General features: G+C 41.4%; 1 protein-coding gene across 2 annotated transcripts in view; it reads right to left on the reverse strand.

The window, feature by feature from the left end:
- The window catches only part of LOC140734964 (protein kinase C-binding protein NELL2-like), a 320,968-nt gene that overhangs the window by 220,490 nt on the left and 83,459 nt on the right, over window positions 1-17,019 (reverse strand). For both annotated transcript variants that reach the window (XM_073059717.1, XM_073059716.1), the window contains exons 10-11: window positions 8,037-8,128; window positions 973-1,075 (exon numbers count right to left, since the gene is read on the reverse strand). In XM_073059717.1, the coding sequence (XP_072915818.1) occupies window positions 973-1,075; window positions 8,037-8,128 (195 nt within the window). The remainder of the gene's footprint in view (window positions 1-972; window positions 1,076-8,036; window positions 8,129-17,019) is intronic.

Consider the following 17,019-nt stretch of genomic DNA (forward strand, 5'->3'; position numbering starts at 1 on the left):
TCAGAAAATAGTCTACACTTTTATTCCTTCCCTACACCATATTTTATCAGCCACTTCTCTGCCCATTCTCACAATCTGTCCTAAGTCCTTCTGCAGTCTACCTGGTTTCTCAACACTACCTGCCCCTCCACCTATCTTTGTATTGTCTGCAAACCTTGCTACAAAGCCATCAATTCCATTCATCCAAATCATTGGCATATAATATGAAAAGAAGCCATCCCAATACCAACCCCTGCATAACATTACTAGTCAACAGCAGCCAACCAGAAAGGGCTCTCTTTATTCCCACTATTTGCCTCCTGCCAGTCAGCCAATCTTCTACCTACATGCTAATCTCCTTCCTGTAATACCATGGGCTCTTACCTTGTGTGTGACACCTTGTCAAAGGCCTTCTGAAAAATCAAAGTAAACAACATTCACTGATTCTCCTTTGTCTATCCTGCCTGTTATTTCCTCAACGAATTCCAACAGCTTTGTCAGCTAAGACTTTCCCTTAAGGAAACCATGTTGGCTTTAGCCTACTTCATCATGTGCCTTCAAGTACCCCAAAACTTTATCCTTTATAATGGACAACCTTATCCTACAGCTCTATATTATGGCACAAAACTGGAAAACGACTGTTTTTCAAAAAGATGCGTGCTTTTTACAAGTCATATTTTTATTTCCACATGACATAGAAATAATTGATCCTCAGAGGAGTAATGCAACAAAACAGACAATATATGTATCATAACAAATGAGGCCCTCCATTGGCTGCGGTTGACCACGGATGCTGTGTCTCAGCTATCTACATGATACGCAAGCCAGGGCAGCACAATACGGTCACGACAGTAAAAAAAAAACATACACATTGTATCAAAGGCAGTAGCTCTTATTTGCTTTTTCCAAAACTTAACTGAAACATCTGATCATTCCATATCTACATTTCATATGTGGTAGAGCGATCTTGCGATAAAAGTTATGTGTGGTTACCTCTGCATATCTTACAGCAGCTGTCAGTTAACGAAATTTGGTTCAACGGTGAACAAGGCAGCAATGGGCAGCGCGGATATGAAATGCGTAGCATGGATTTGTCCTGTTAAACAATGGTGAAAAATTTAAGTATCTCTACCTAATAAAATCTTAAAAGATACATAATTCCTTGCAGCAAGCATGTATAATTCATACAGACAAAATATGTTTTATTATGAAAGATAATCATGTACTTGCATATAAAATAGATAAATAAGTAGTGCAAAAAACAGAAATAAAAAAGGAAGTGAGGTAGTGTTCATAGGTTCAATGTCCATTCAGAAATTGGATGGAAGTGGGAATAAATCTGTTCCTGAATCATTAGTATGTGCCTTCAGGCTTCAGTACCTCCTTCCCGACAGTAACAATGAGAAGAGGACATCGTGCTGACTTATTTCAATTGTAGATTTTAACACACATCTTATTCCCTAAGCCGCACACCATCTGGAATATTGAACAGTACTTTCACAGCTTACCCCTTTCCCAAACCACAACAGCCCCGTATTTCACATCCACCAGAAACAAAATGGTCAGTTAGTTGATGCTAATGGGCCCAGGATTGTGAATATAAACACAAGCACCAAAAAGCACAAGTGTATCAAGTTGCAATTGTCTTTAAGTCTTTAGGGAAATCATCTCCTTTTCACTCAGAAAATGTCTGGTAAGTTTCTTCCTTTACTCCTGAAAGTTCTGTTAATAGGACACATGTTGCATGTAACTCTGCAAGGAAAATAGAAGTCCCTACCAGCAATGCAGCTGTGACCTGTGGACATGGGCTACCTTGAAATCCAGGGATATCATTTATCACCTCGACAGAGGCCAGGCACTGTGGACCAGGGCACCTTTTGAGAAAAGGATCTATTTTCCGTTTTTTTATGGCTTCTGTCTGAACAATTGATCTTCAAAGCCTTTTTGTCTTATCCAGACAACAAGATGAAAATATTCCCTCTTCACTGCCATGACCTCAAGCCTCTACTGAATTCTTGTCAAAAGTTAGTGTAACAAAACCTTGCTTCAGCAATTTTTCAGAAATAGCACAGGACTCCTGTTTGTATTGCCTTTTCACTCAGTGTAGCAACTTTATCGGGTCCATCCGGTACCTAATAAAGTGGCCACTGAGCTTATGGTCATGGTCTTCTGCTGCTGTAGCCTATCCACTTCAAGGTTCAACATGTTGAGCACGCAGAAATGCTCTTCTGCAAACGACTGTGCTTATTTGAGTTCCTGTCACCTTCCTGTCAGCTTGAACTAGTCTGGTCATTCTTCTCTGACCCCTCTCATTAACAAGATAGTTTCGCCCATAGAACTGCCACTCACTGGGTCTTTTTTGTCTCTTGCACCATTTTCTGTAAACTAGAGGCTGTTGTGCATGAACATTCCAGGAGATCAGAAGTATCTCAAACCACCCCGTCTGGCACCAAAATCTCTTCCACAGTCAAGGTCACTTAGATCACATCACTTCCCCATTCTGCTGTTTGGTCTGTACAACAACTGAACCTCCTGACCATGTCTACATGCTTTTATCCATTGAGTTGCTGCCACGTGATTGGCTGATTAGATATTTACATCAACGAGCTGGGGTACAGGTGTACCTAATAAAGTAGCTGCTGAGTGTATAATAAGCAAAAGTTTAAATGAGAGCTGAAAGGTTTTAAAACTCCAGTCAGTATAAAGTGGGGATGAACATCTTTTGCCTGATCAATATTGAAGGAAACTTTACAATGTAGGATGTGGTTATTTACTCTTTGGCGTTCATCTCCATGTATGTCTCATTCACTACCTAGTACTCTAAACTCTCTGTTTCTGAGGTTAGTAAGATCAAAAACTATCAATAATGCTGGGAGACCAAGCGACATTTTAATCTTCAATGGTAACATCAGAATGCTTGTATCATGGCTAAGTTAGTGTACTAGCAAACAGGGAACTGGACTTCTCATCTTAATTTTGCAATGTCAATGTCTCTGAGGATCTAACCTGGACCCAAGATATCAACACAGTTACAAAGAAGGCACGACAGTGGCTGTACTTCAATAGGAGTTTGAGGATATTTGGAACATTGCCAAAGACGCTCACAAATTTCTATAGATGTACCATGGAGAGCTTTCTAACTGGCTGCATCACTGTCTGGTATGGGGTGGGGTTACTGCACAGGATCAAAGTAAGCTGCAGAGAGTTGTAAACTTAGTCAGCTCCATCATGGGCACTAGCCTCCGTAGTATCCAGGACATCTTCAAGGCGAAATGCCTCAAAAAGGCGGCGTCCATCATTAAGGACCCCCCTCACCCAAGTCATGCCTTGTTCTCATTGCTACCATCGATGAGGAGGTACAGGAGCCTGAAAGCACACATTCAACAATTCAGGAACAGCTTCTTCCCCTCTGCCATCTGATTTCTGAATGAACAATGAACCCATGAACCCTACCTCACTACTTCTTTACTTCAACTTTTGCACTACTTATTTAACTATTTTATATATTTATCTTACTTCTTATCATCTTACTATCTTCACAGCTTTTTTATCTTTTGTTATATATTGCATTGGACTGCTGTTACAAAGTCAAAAAATTTCACAACATATGCCAGTGATATTCAACCTGATTCTGATTCTGAATTTAAGCTCACATAATTAAACGGAGCTTAGCATTAGAGTGGTTTGAAAAAAACAATTGGCTTTCTGGAAACCTGTCTTCCTTGCCCAGTGCAGTCTGTTTGTGGCTTTAAGACCTCTTCAATACTGCTGGCCCTGGAATGTCCTTGACTTCCTACACAGTTCAGGAGGTAATTAGGAGCAGATATGGGCCTTGCCAGCAACATCTACATCTCCTGAATCAATGACTAAATGTAATGGTGTGTTGTTAGATTTGGATAGAGGTAATCATTTAAAAAAGCATTATTATTAAAGAGCAACACTCATGACACTGCAGGTAAAACTAAAGCTTGGTTCTTTTTTAATTACTAGTTTTTCCTACTGAATAACCTCCCACTGTAGCACAATTTTACAAATGTGCTTAAATAATTTAGAAGCCTTTAAGTGCACGAGCTCACAGAGAGTGGAAAATAATTTCCCTCATAACACACATCTTACTCTCTAAGCTACATGCTATCTGAAATATTAAACACTAGTTTCACTGCTTTTTCCCCTTTTCCCCAACCACAACAAGCCCACACTTCATTGGTTTATGTTGAGACATTAAGGATGAAAGAGTACAGAGAAAATTTATAAGGATGTTGCTGGGACTGGAGGACCTGACTTATAATAGGCTAGGACTTTTATCTTTGGAACATAAAAGTTTGAGGGGAAATTTGATAGAGGTATACAAAGTTATGAGGCTTTTTCCACTGAGGTTGGGCGGGACTACAACCAGAGGTCATGGGTTAAGGGCAAAAGATGAAAAGTTTAAGGGGAACATGAGGGAAACTTCTTCACTTAGAGGGATGTGAGAGTGTGGAACAAGCTGCCAGTGCAAGTGATGCATACGAGCTTAATCTCAATGTATAAGAGAAGTTTAGATAGGTACATGGGTGGGAGAGGTATAGAGGGATATTGTCCCTGTGCAGGTTGATGGGAGTAGGCAATTTCTGTGCTGTACTTTTCTAAAATTCTATGACATCCTGCTTGGTAGGTCTCCTATAAAACAGCTGGAATTTTAGAATCAAAGAAACTGTGATTTCTAATGCATTCCTTTTGACTTTTCTGATAAGTGACAGTGGGAAAAGTTTAAAATTAAGACTTTCATGTAAATTTTTAAGTATTTTGCTTTACAAAGAAACAGGAACTTTACAGTAGAAGGGCAGAAGTATTGTTGTAATAATTAATATTTTAAAATAGGGTTAAATGGTCTCTGGAATTAACTGTCAAATGCTTTTGGATAATCTTGCATATCTGGTTGTTAACAAGCAACACCTACAAAATGCTGGAGAAACTCAGCAGGCCAGGCAGCATCAATGGAAAAAAGTACAGTCGATATTTCAGGCTGAAACCCTTCAGCAGGACTGGAGAAAAAATGCTGAGGAGTAGATTTAAAAGTTGGGAGGAGGGGAGAGAGAAACACCAGGTGCTAGGTGAAACTTGGAGGGGGAGGGATGAAGTAAAGAGCTGGGAAGTTGACTAATTGTGGTGAACTACATATACCTGTCTGGACACGCCCCCTGATGACTGCTCCTATGGCTCCTCCCACAGACCCCTGTATAAAGGTGATGGAGGTCTGAGCCCGGCCTCTCAGTCTCCAGGATGTAGTATGGTGGTCACTCACTGCTTGATCCTTCTTCCAGTCAATAAAAGCCGATAGCTCGCTTTTACGTCTCAGAGTGAGTTATTGATGGTGCATCAATAATGAAAGAGACAGAAGGCCATGGAAGAAAGATAAAGGGGCGAAGAGCAACAGAGGGAGGCAATGGGTGGGCAAGGAGATAAGGTGAGAGAGGGAAGAGGGGGTGTGATGCACCATCAATAACTCTCGGAGACGGGAGGTGAACGATAGGCTTTTATTAGCAGAAAAAGGGACTACGACACCTTGAAGACTGAGGGAGGAGCAGTGCCTCCAATCGCCTTTATACAGGGGTCTGTGGGAGGAGCCACAGGAGCAGTCAGCAGAGGGCGTATCCAGACAGGTATACATAGTTTACCACAGGGTGGGAATGGTGAAGAGGTACAGGGGTCATCACTGGAAGCTTGAGAAATTGATGTTCATGCCATCAGGTTAGAGGCTACCCAAATGGAATATAAAGTGTTGTTCCTCCAACCTAAGTGTGGCTTCATCACAACAATTGAGGAGGCCACAGATGGACATATCGGAATGGGAAGTGGAATTAAAATGGGTGGCCCCGGGAGATCCCACTTGCTCCTTCATGGTTCAGCATGGATTAGGTGGGCCGAAGGGCCAGCTTTTGTGCTGTACTTTTCTATGACTCAAAATGACCTTTGGGATCTCTGAGTTCTTAATACTTTTTTACAGATTAGCATCATAGAGCAGTATAACAGATACAGGTACCCCCTCAGGTTCCTTTTAAACATTTCACTCTGGTTTCCATCTCACCCAACCTCAATGGAAAAAGCCCGTTTACATTTACCCTATCTATACCCATCATATTAATCTGACTGAAGCTGAAAACATTTGCTATCAATGAACACTTTCTCTTTATGTTTGAGTGACTACTAATCTGGTTGCAGCACAAGACTGATAGAATGACAAAGGGAAACTCTAGTCTGAGACCTTTATCCAACTTCCTGACCCCTCATCATGTCCTGTCGGGGCTTTGCCTTTGCTTCACTTAGTAAGATAAAGCCAGTGATGGCTGGAACTTCTCAGAATGTAGTGAATTTGACAACAGGTGATAACCTTAAAAATAGAAGAAGTAACTGAAGTAGGAATTCATCCTTGACCCAGGTACTAAACATGCAAAGCAATCGTACAAATACATTGGACTCTGCTCGGGCATTTCTCCTGCGATTGCAAGACTCTGATGAACATTGATAATGCCACAGGCCTGTTTCCCTTGTTTGGTGGAAAGACAGGCAACATAGGAGCTGCAGAGCCTTGGCTGTATTGATGCCAAGGCCTCAAGCCGCGGGCTTGCCTGCTGCTGCAGTACAGATGAGGAGACCCTGGGGAGCAGAGCTGCATGGTGTCCATGCTCAGTTGGGGACTGCCCACTAGTGTTCAGTCAGTGGAATGACAGGCTGGATTGCATATGTCTGCACAGCTGAGAGACTGTACCATCAATTTGTGGGATATGTCACTCAGGGACTTGGACGATGTAGATGTCTTTTTGCGTGACTTTTTTTCTCACTATTTTGAATGTGCTGTGTATGTTTTGCATCTTGAACCAAGAGGAACGCTGTTTTGTTTGGCTGTATCAACGTGAGGTTAAATGATAACTCAACTTGATTTGACTTTTTATTGAAGTTCAATTCTACTGTTTTCAATAAATTTCAGAACTTTTGTGCAGTATACACATATATTCCTGTCTGCATTTAACACGTAAAATTGAAGATGAAATACAACTAAAATGGTTTTCACACGTAGAGCTTCATCCTCTGTACCATGAAGTAAACACATTGCATATGGCTTCCAAAATGTGGCTCCACTGACGTCAATGAAAAGAAATTTTGCAGGCACACACCCAAACTTACATCACCAGTTTGCCAAATACCATCAAGGAGAACTTTCTACCCTTGTATCTGGTGAACTCAACAATAACAAAAAGATCCTGGGCACATCATCAAGAACAATCCTCCCTCCAAATCAGACACCATTCTATATATGCTGGCTCAGAAAAGTAGGACTTCGTAACTAGCATCAGCACCATAATAACACAGGCCATAGAGAAAGACCGTAACGCTTAGGAGCAGAATTACACCATTCTGCCCGTTGAATCTGCCTCATTATTTCATCATAGCTCATTTACTTTCCCTCTCAACCCCGTTCTCCTTCCTTCTCCCGGTAACCTTTGACATCTTTACTAATCAAGAATTATCAACCTCACTTTAAATATACCCTATGACATAGTCTCCTGCACTCTCTGGCTAAATAATTTCTTCTTCGTCTCTGTTTTAAAGGGACATCCTTCTATTCTGAGGCTGTACCCTCTGGTCCAAGAATTCCCCTGCTATTGGAAACGTCCTCTCAATGTCCACTCTATTTAGGCCTTTCAATATTTGGTAGGTTTCAATGAGATCACCCTCATTCCTCTAAACTCCAGTGAGTACAAGCCCAGAGCCATCAAACATGCCTTTCATTCTCAGGATCAATCTTTCAGACTTCATCTGGACCCTCCCCTCTCCAATGTCAGCACATCCTTTGTTAGATAGGTTGCCCAAAACTGCTCACAGCACTTCAAATGTGGTCTGACCAATGCCTGACCCACATTGCTTTTGTAAGACAAGGGACGAAAAATAAAAGTGTCCATTGTCAGAGGCACCCTTTTCCTAAAAACAAAGTAAGGGAAAGAATTTTCAAATAGAAGAAAGTTCAGATTTGACTCTTAGAGAAATATGGGTGTGTATGACATTAAAGCAGTTCCTACCTTGCACTCCAATAGATAGCACTCTCCTGCTGCTTTCCATTCTGCCATCCTTTGTCCATTGTAGTAAAATTTGTTGCCAAGGACACATACAGCTGATAACAAAAACACAATGTTTAATATTTTAATCCCTTGAATGATCAATGAAGCAAACCTTATTTCTGAATAACAAAAATGAAAATTACAAGAATATAATGAGATATAAAGCTAACATCCAGTACTTTACAACTCTTGATTTTAACATTTACTTCTCCATCCGAAGATGCTGACTCAGTCTATCATCTTGTCCAAGGGATCAAAACTTGACTGAGCTGAATAGTTTTGGCATAGTGAAACTTTATAATACATTGTGTTTAAAACTGAAATTAAAATGACTGTTTGAACAAAATACAGCTTATTTCTACATATTCAAACCTTGAGAACACCACTCAGCTTTCAAATGCAAAGGCAGAATTGCCTACAGTCATTGAAAACCTCACATTCTACCATTTTGTTGAAGGATGCATCAAGGCAATTTATCTCCATGTACAGTAAACAAAAGAAAAGAGGAAACACTGGAAAGATTATGAGGTCAAGCAGCGGTTATGGATAAAGAAGCAAATTTAACTTTTTTGGAAATTTGTCCTGGCCTACTTTAACCAGGATTTTGTTTCAGATTTTCTGCATCTTCAGTCTTTTTATTCTCATTCACACCTATATAGTGATGAAAAGAGAGGCCAACTCCATCATCAAGTAACACTTCATCAGATCCCCGTACAAGTAGAAATGAAGACCCTGAACCACTCCATAGAGAAGATGGCCAAGGACAGACAGAGATGGAGAACCTTCATTGCTGCCCTAAATGCCAGTGGCAGAGCAGGCAGTAGCTACTATCTACACCTATATAGTAAACATAGCTTCATGACCTTAGTAAAAATCCATTGTACTGGACAGTTCAAAAAGCAGACCGTCACCAACTTTGTTCTACGCAGTGTCAAGACAAGCTTTCTGCTTTCAATTTGGAAAATTTCTTTGTACGATATCTAATTATTAAACACAACAGTAAGTAATCAGTTTAAAAGCTTATGGCAATGGTTCTGTGGTTTATGTACTGGGTATTTATGTGGATTCATTACTGCTGCATGACAGTACCATTCAATCACTGCACACCCAAATGGAATTCAGATCTCGCAGGAAGTTCTAGTGATTGGCCCATGTGACCTGTACAAACATGTACTGAAAATGGAATAAAATATCCTTTTTATGGCAGAAACAATATATTACTACATTTTCAAATCACACAAGGCTCGAGGAGATTTCAGCAATTGAAAATAATTTTTCTTCCAGAATAAGGTACCCGAGGAAGATGCCTGCATTCCCTCATGCTCACTGCTGCTGGAGGCTTGGGTCTTAGGCAAGGTTTAATTAGCATGGTTTATGGATTGGACTCTGAAGTTTATGTTACGATACGTTTCTTGGTTCTAGTTGCGATTTTGTGTGATTTTGATTGGGGTGGCCGGGCTCTGCGGCCCACAGTCAAAGAATGACACAGCGTTAAACTGAACTGAACTGAGCATTCCCAGGCTGTTTCACTGTTGTTTGATATCTCATATTCCATGGGGGGTTTTTCGCTTTCTTTTTACCGTTTGCACAATTTCTCCTTTTTTTTGCACATTGGGTGTTTGATGTTTTCCTGAACGGGTTCTATGGTGTCTCTTTTCAATTTCCCTCGGGATCAATAAAGTATGTCTGTCTTTGTTTCGTGGATGTCTGTGGAAAGATGAATCTCACGGTTGTTAACTATATACATCAATAATAAATGAACTTTGAATCTTCCATAATGATCACCTCTCATCACTCTAGACATTTGACCAGGCATCGGTGAGCAGGGCTCACTTCATGATACAATGATTTCTTCTGGGATGGCGTCCTTTCCTAAACAGCTCTTCCTCTGGAGTAATGTGGGTGAAAATTGACCACATAGTCTCGGGATAAATCATTGTGGACACCTCTGAGACATCCAGTGTAAGCTAGAAAGAGTATCTGCCAGTGCATTAATTACTTTCTTCCCCTACCTTTATATCATGTATGTGAATTTCCTCCACCCACTTTTTCTCCTACCACATCAGTAAAACACTAATCATGAAAGTTATTGTAGGCTTCTGAGTCTCAAGACTCATTTTCCTTGCAAAACAAAGCCCATGCAATATTCCATCTCTATTGGACTGTTACGTGGGGTGTGGCTTATTTGCGGGTCAAAAGCCGTTTCCATCAGGTCAGCTATTGATTGATTCATTTTAAATCTGTAGCAGCTCTTCCCGTTGGTTGCCTTGTGCGCCACAGCTCTGGTTTCCAGTTTCAAACACACCAGGTATAAAAAATAGCACATGTGAGGGGCATCCTAGCTCCCTGATTTTATTCAAAGGCATGACATAATGAATAAGGAGTGAAAAAACTCCTGGAGAAACAACAGGATGGCTTTAGATAGAAACTGCTTTAGCTCCTAACATAAACCTCTGTCCTTCTGCCAGCCAATGTGCTCTCCCACTTACTATTCCTGAATGCACAGGAAGTGACCTAATATAGATCCGAAACTACTCATTTCAAAATAAAAGCTGAAAGTGGTTAATCAGATAGAAACATACATAAATTAATATCCTGAAGGGTGGAATGGTTATAGATGTGTCACTGAAGTTGTTTTCGAATGAGAGCTTCAGCAGTAGGATAAAGTGACAGCCTGCATTATATACATCATCCTGTACACATAATGTGTACCCTGTACACATCAGACTTCCAATATAACTCGGAGTCCTGCCATGTGCAGAAGTTCGCTGACGACACGGCCATAGTGGGGTGTGTCAGGAATGGACAGAAGGAGGAGTATAGAAAACTGATACAGGACTTTGTGATATGGTGCAACTCAAACTACCTGCGTCTCAATATCACCAAGACCAAGGAGATGGTGGTGGACTTTAGGAGACCTAGGCCTCATATGGAGCCTGTGATCATTAATGGAGAATGTGTGGAGCAGGTTAAGACCTACAAGTATCTGGGGGTACAGTTAGACGAGAAGCTAGACTGGACTGCCAACACAGATGCCTTGTGCAAGAAGGCACAGAGTCGACTGTACTTCCTAAGAAGGTTGGCGTCATTCAATGTCTGTAGTGAGATGCTGAAGATGTTCTATAGGTCAGTTGTGGAGAGCGCCCTCTTCTTTGTGATGGCGTGTTGGGGAGGCAGCATTAAGAAGAAGGACACCTCACGTCTTAATAAGCTGGTAAGGAAGGCGGGCTCTGTCGTGGGCAAAGTACTGGAGAGTATAACATCGGTAGCTGAGCGAAGGGCGCTGAGTAGGCTACGGTCAATTATGGAAAACCCTGAACATCCTCTACATAGCACCATCCAGAGACAGAGAAGCAGTTTCAGCGACAGGTTGCTATCGATGCAATGCTCCTCAGACAGGATGAAGAGGTCAATACTCTCCAATGCCATTAGGCTTTACAATTCAACCGCCAGGAGTAAGATATGTTAAAGTGCCGGGGTTGATTGTATTTAATGTATCTAAGTAAACTACTTAAGAACTTTTTAAAAGCTATTATTAATGCTTTTTGAGAGAGTGATTTAGATGCATATCATATTTTTACTGAGTAATTTTATGTAATTAGTTTTGCTAAAACAAGTGTATGGGACATTGGAAAAAATGTTGAATTTCCCCATGGGGATAAATAAAGTATCTATCTATCTATAAAGATCATCCTCAGGTTAAGATGGGTGCTGTTCCTGTGAAGTGTTCATAACCCAAAAAGTTTGCAACTCAGAAATGTGATCAAGAGCCGAGTCTGCAATCCACAGCAGCTGCCATATCCACGTGTCGGTCTCACAGTATTTTCAGACTGCACGCGAGTCAGCCGTTCAATACCCAGGGAGCTCCTACATGTAAGTACCTTTCTGAAAGATCAGAGCGCCTCAAGCACTTCACAACTACAGCTTCTTAAACTCATTATCATTATTTGAGAAATGATGCCAGCTAATTTTGACACTTGACTTCAAGTCCCCGATTAATTATTTAGTTTGTGGATAACCGACCGTATAAGTTTTGATGTTTGATTGGAAACCGAGAATAGTTTAACTCCTCAGTCTTTTATCATTATTATTTGCTTTCTGGTTGTTCGGTTAGGGTTAGGTTTGGTTTGGTTGTTGGGTTGAGATATCTTTATGGGACTTGCAAGGCTGAAAATGTGAACTTTTCAGCGTGTAAAGATTGCTGAGTATTACTACTTGAGCGGATGGTGTTTCAATTCCCTAAAGCAACACCGTGCATGTTATTCCTGGTTTGTCCAGTTGATGGCGGTGTAAATCCCAGTTTTTAAAATAAAATGGTTCGTGGGGGTGGGGGGGGGGGGGTGACTTTTCATTTTTGCTGCTTTAGCAATATACTAGTGCCTTTTTTATGCTATGAACCAATACCATTAATCAAAGGGTCCATGGAACCCAGACTGGGAACCTGGGCAACTCGTAGCTAGTGGCCCGAATCACTGACCCTTACAAGAATCTCTGCACTGTACTTTTCCATAGAACCATAGAACATTACAGCACAGAAACAGGCCTTTTGGCCCTTCTTGGCTGTGCTGAACCTTTTTTCTGCCTAGTCCTACTGACCTGCAGCTGGGCCATATCCCTCCAAACCCCTCTCATCCATATACCTGTCCAAGTTTTTCTTAAATGTCAAAAGTGAGCCCGCATTCACCACTTCATCTGGCAGCTCATTCCATACTCCCACCACTCTCTGTGTGAAGAAGCCCCCCCAAATGTTCACTTTAAACTTTTCCCCCTTCACCCTTAACCCATGACCTCTGGTTTTTTTCTCCCCTGGCCTCAATGGAAAAAGCCTGCTTGCATTCACTCTATCGATACTCATCATAATTTTATATACCTCTGTCAAATCACTCCTCATTCTCCTAGGCTCCAGGGAATAAAGTCCTAACCTAATCAACCTTTCTCTGTAACTTAGTTTCTCAAGTCCCAGCAACATCCTTGTAAACCTTCTCTGCACTCTTTCAACCTTATTAATATCCTTCCTGTAATTAGGTGACCAAAACTGCACACAATACTCCAAATTCGGTCTCACCAATGTCTTATGCAACCTCACCATTACATACCAACTCTTATACTCAATACTTTGATTTATAAAGGCCAATGTACCAAAAGCTCTCTTTACAACCCTATCTATTTGTGACGCCACTTTTAGGGAATTTTGTATCTGTATTCCCAGATCCCTCTGTTCTACTGCATTCCTCAGTGTCCTACCATTTACCTTGTATGTTCTACCTTGGTTTGACATTCCAAAGTGCAATACCTCACACTTGTCCACATTAAACTCCATCTGCCATTTTTCAGCCCATTCCTCCAACTGGTCCAAATCCCACTGCAAGCTTTGAAAACCTTTCTCACTGTCCACTACATCTCCAATCTTTATATCATCAGCAAATTTGCTGATCCAATTTGCCACACTATCATCCAGATCATTGATATAGATGACAAATAACAATGGACCCAGCACTGATCCCTGTGGCACACCACTAGTCACAGGCCTCCACTCAGAGAAGCAATCCTCCACTACCACTCTCTGGCTTCTCCCATTGAGCCAATGTCTAATCCAATGTACTACCTCCATGTATACCTAGTGACTGAATCGTCCTAACTAACCTCCCATGCAGGACATTGTCAAAGGCCTTACTGAAGTCCATGTATACAACATCCACTTTCTTCCCTTCATCCACTTTCCTGGTAACTTCCTTGAAAAACTCTAATAGATTGGTTAAACATGACCTACCATGCACAAAGCCATGCTGACTTTTTCTAATAAGTCCCTGTCTATCCAAATACTTGTAGATCCTATCTCTTAGTATTCATTCCAATAATTTACCTACTACCGATGTCAAACTTATCGGCTTATAATTTCCCGGCTTACTTTTTGAGCCTTTTTTAAACAACGGAACTACATGAGCTATCCTCCAATCCTCTGGCACCTGACCCGTGGATATTGACATTTTAAATATTTCTGCCAGGGCCCCTGCAATTTCAACACTAGTCTCCCTCAAGGTCTGAGGGAATACCTTGTCAGGTCCTAGGGATTTATCTACTCTGATTTGCCTCAAGACAGCAAGCACCTCCTCCTCTTTAATCTGTATAAGTTCCATGACCTCCCTACTTGTTTGCCTTGTTTCCATAGACTCCATTCCAGTTTCCTTAGTAAATACAGATGCAAAAAACCCATTTAATATCTCTCCCATTTCTTTTGGTTCCATACATAGCCAACCACTCTGATCTTCAAGAGAACCAATTTTATCCTTTACTATCCTTTTCCTTTTGATTACAGTCAGATAGAAATTAGAAAGGGTTTGCACAAATGGACAATGTACTCTGCCAAGTTACCATGGTATCTGCAAAAAGACTGTCTGAAGAGACAAGTACGCCTGCTCTTCTTACTTGCCCCAGAGAGGTTTTTTTTCTTAATGTTCCTCAGCCCTTTAAAACCAACAGCTGGTGGGCAAGCTTCAGCAATTTGGTGGAAATCAGTTGGCACTGGGTTCTCAATTACATTGGGTTCTTGGCTACAATTTCCTGCCTGAAAGCCACACAAAATGGAGGAACTCAACAGGTCTGGCAGGATCTATGGAGAGGAATTAAAAAAAAATCGAAGTTTTGAGCTGAGACACTTCATCAGTTCCGGGTTTCGGCTGGAAATGTCAACTGTTTATTCTTCTCATAGATGCTGCCTGAGCTGCTGAGCCTTTTACATGTATTATTCTGAATTGCCAGCATCTGCAGATCTGGCTTCACCTATTTACAGCTAGCCTCGTTCCCCCTCCTTATCTTTTTATTCTGGTATCTCCCCTCTTCCCTCTCAGTGCTGAAGAAAGGTCTTGGCCCAGAATGCCGACTGTTACTCTTTTCCATGACTCCTCCTGCATTTTGCATGTTTTACTTTGGAGTTCCAGCATCTGCAGATTTTTTCGTGTTTGCAATGTGCAGAACCCCTTGTGTTCATAACTTGCTGGCTAGATTCTTTAGATTAGCGTTTGGACAATCAGCCAAAAAGTCATGTACGATACAACGGGCGGTCAGGTGATATATGGGGAATCTCGACCAGAATGCTGAGGTGGAAACATGCAGAGTCTGTGGTGCAGATGGTCTATCCATTTCCTCCCCTTGCAAAGTCAGCATCTGCTCAGTGCTGTAATGGGGTGTCATCCTGAAGCATTGAGTTCATGTGGGGTGCACAAGTAGTTTAGTGCAACAGATTCCCACTACTGACTGCAATGAGCTTGTACGATCTCTCCATGGCCATGTGGATTTCCTCTGGGTATCCTCTATCCTCCCACAGTCCCAAGACATATCGGTTGGTAGGCTGAATTTTTTTATTCATTTATTTATTTGTTGAGATGGAGGGCAGAATAAGCTTTTCTGGTCCTTCAAACCATGCCTCTCAGCAATCCATCAATTTAATCCTAGCCTAATCAGAGGGACAATTTACAATGACCAATGACCTCTTTGGACTGTGGGAGGAAACCGGAGCACCTGGAGGGAACTCATGTTGTCAAGGGGGAAAGGTACAGACTCCTTACAGGCAGCAGTGGGAACATTGTCACTTCTCCCAGGATGAGGGTAGGAGTAAATCTGGGGTTTGTAGGGCAGGGTGGCTCGAGGGGGCTGGAATGGTCTACTCTGCACTCTATCTCAATAGATAAATAAATTAACCCCAAAGAATGGGAATTATTATTCAGCATTGAGAGTTCAGGAATGTGACCTGTCAAAGTAGTCATGAAAACTATGCCAGTCGAGGAGGAGCTTGTGAACAGCAGAAAGGATTTACACTCCCTACAAACACCTGCAAATGCAAATTTTGAACGAGTCTTGTTTCAACTGTGGAACAGAACTGAATGTGAAACTTCAGAACTTGTGTGCCGAATCTGTTTGTCTGAGGATTAATCTGCAGTTCCACTGGTTGAATATTATTCCGATAATAACAAGTGACATCGAGTGGCAGCTCACTGACTGTTATATATGATAAATGCCAAAGAACTGGCAAGTGTTGCAACTGGATCAAAATCAACATTCAAAGGCTCTTATCACTTACCCTGCCTGTAGTACACACATCACATTGTCCAATGACATTCTCTCCATTTAATAAACACGAGAGATTTCTATATTCAAAAGGCATTTTTCATAAGACCATAAGACATAGGAGCAGAATTAGGCCATTCAGCCCATCAAGTTTACTCTGCCATTTGATCATGGCTAATTTATGATCCTTCTCAACCACATTCTCCTGCCTTCTCCACACCTTTATAAAGTTATACAACACTTGGAATATCCAAAATAAACCATTTTTAACAATCCACCGATAAGAGCTCAGTTTAGTTATTTTTAATTTAGTGATACAGTGCAGAGCAGGCCCTTCTGGCCCATCGAGCCATGCCAGCCCTACAACCACTGACAAACCCAATGAACCCTAACCCTAACTGGACAATAACCTATTAACCTACCTGGGACGCCTTTGGATTGTGAGTGGAAAGACCATGAGAAAGCCCACACATTCCACAGGAAGGACAGATACTCTTTACAGATTGGTACTGGAAGTTAACTTTGACCTCTGGAACTCCCCAGACTGTAATAGAGTCATGTTTATGGCTAAACTACAGCGGTGCCTATTTATTTTATTATATTTTAACTTACTTATTCATTCTCTTAATTAATTGAGGACATTTGGTATGTCACCAAAGACAGTCATAAATTCTAACTGTCTTCATCACTGTCTGGTATGGGGGCTACTGCAGGGAGTTGTAAACTCAGTCAGCTCCATCATGACCATTGGCCTCTGTAACATCCAGGACATCTTCAAGGAGTGATGCCACGAAAAGGCAGTATCCATCATTAAGGACCCCCATCAACCAGGACATGCCCTCTTCTCATTGCTACCATCAGGGAGGAGGTACAGGAGCCT

This window comes from Hemitrygon akajei, chromosome 10, assembly GCF_048418815.1.
Source record: "Hemitrygon akajei chromosome 10, sHemAka1.3, whole genome shotgun sequence".
NCBI classification, from domain to species: domain Eukaryota; kingdom Metazoa; phylum Chordata; class Chondrichthyes; order Myliobatiformes; family Dasyatidae; genus Hemitrygon; species Hemitrygon akajei.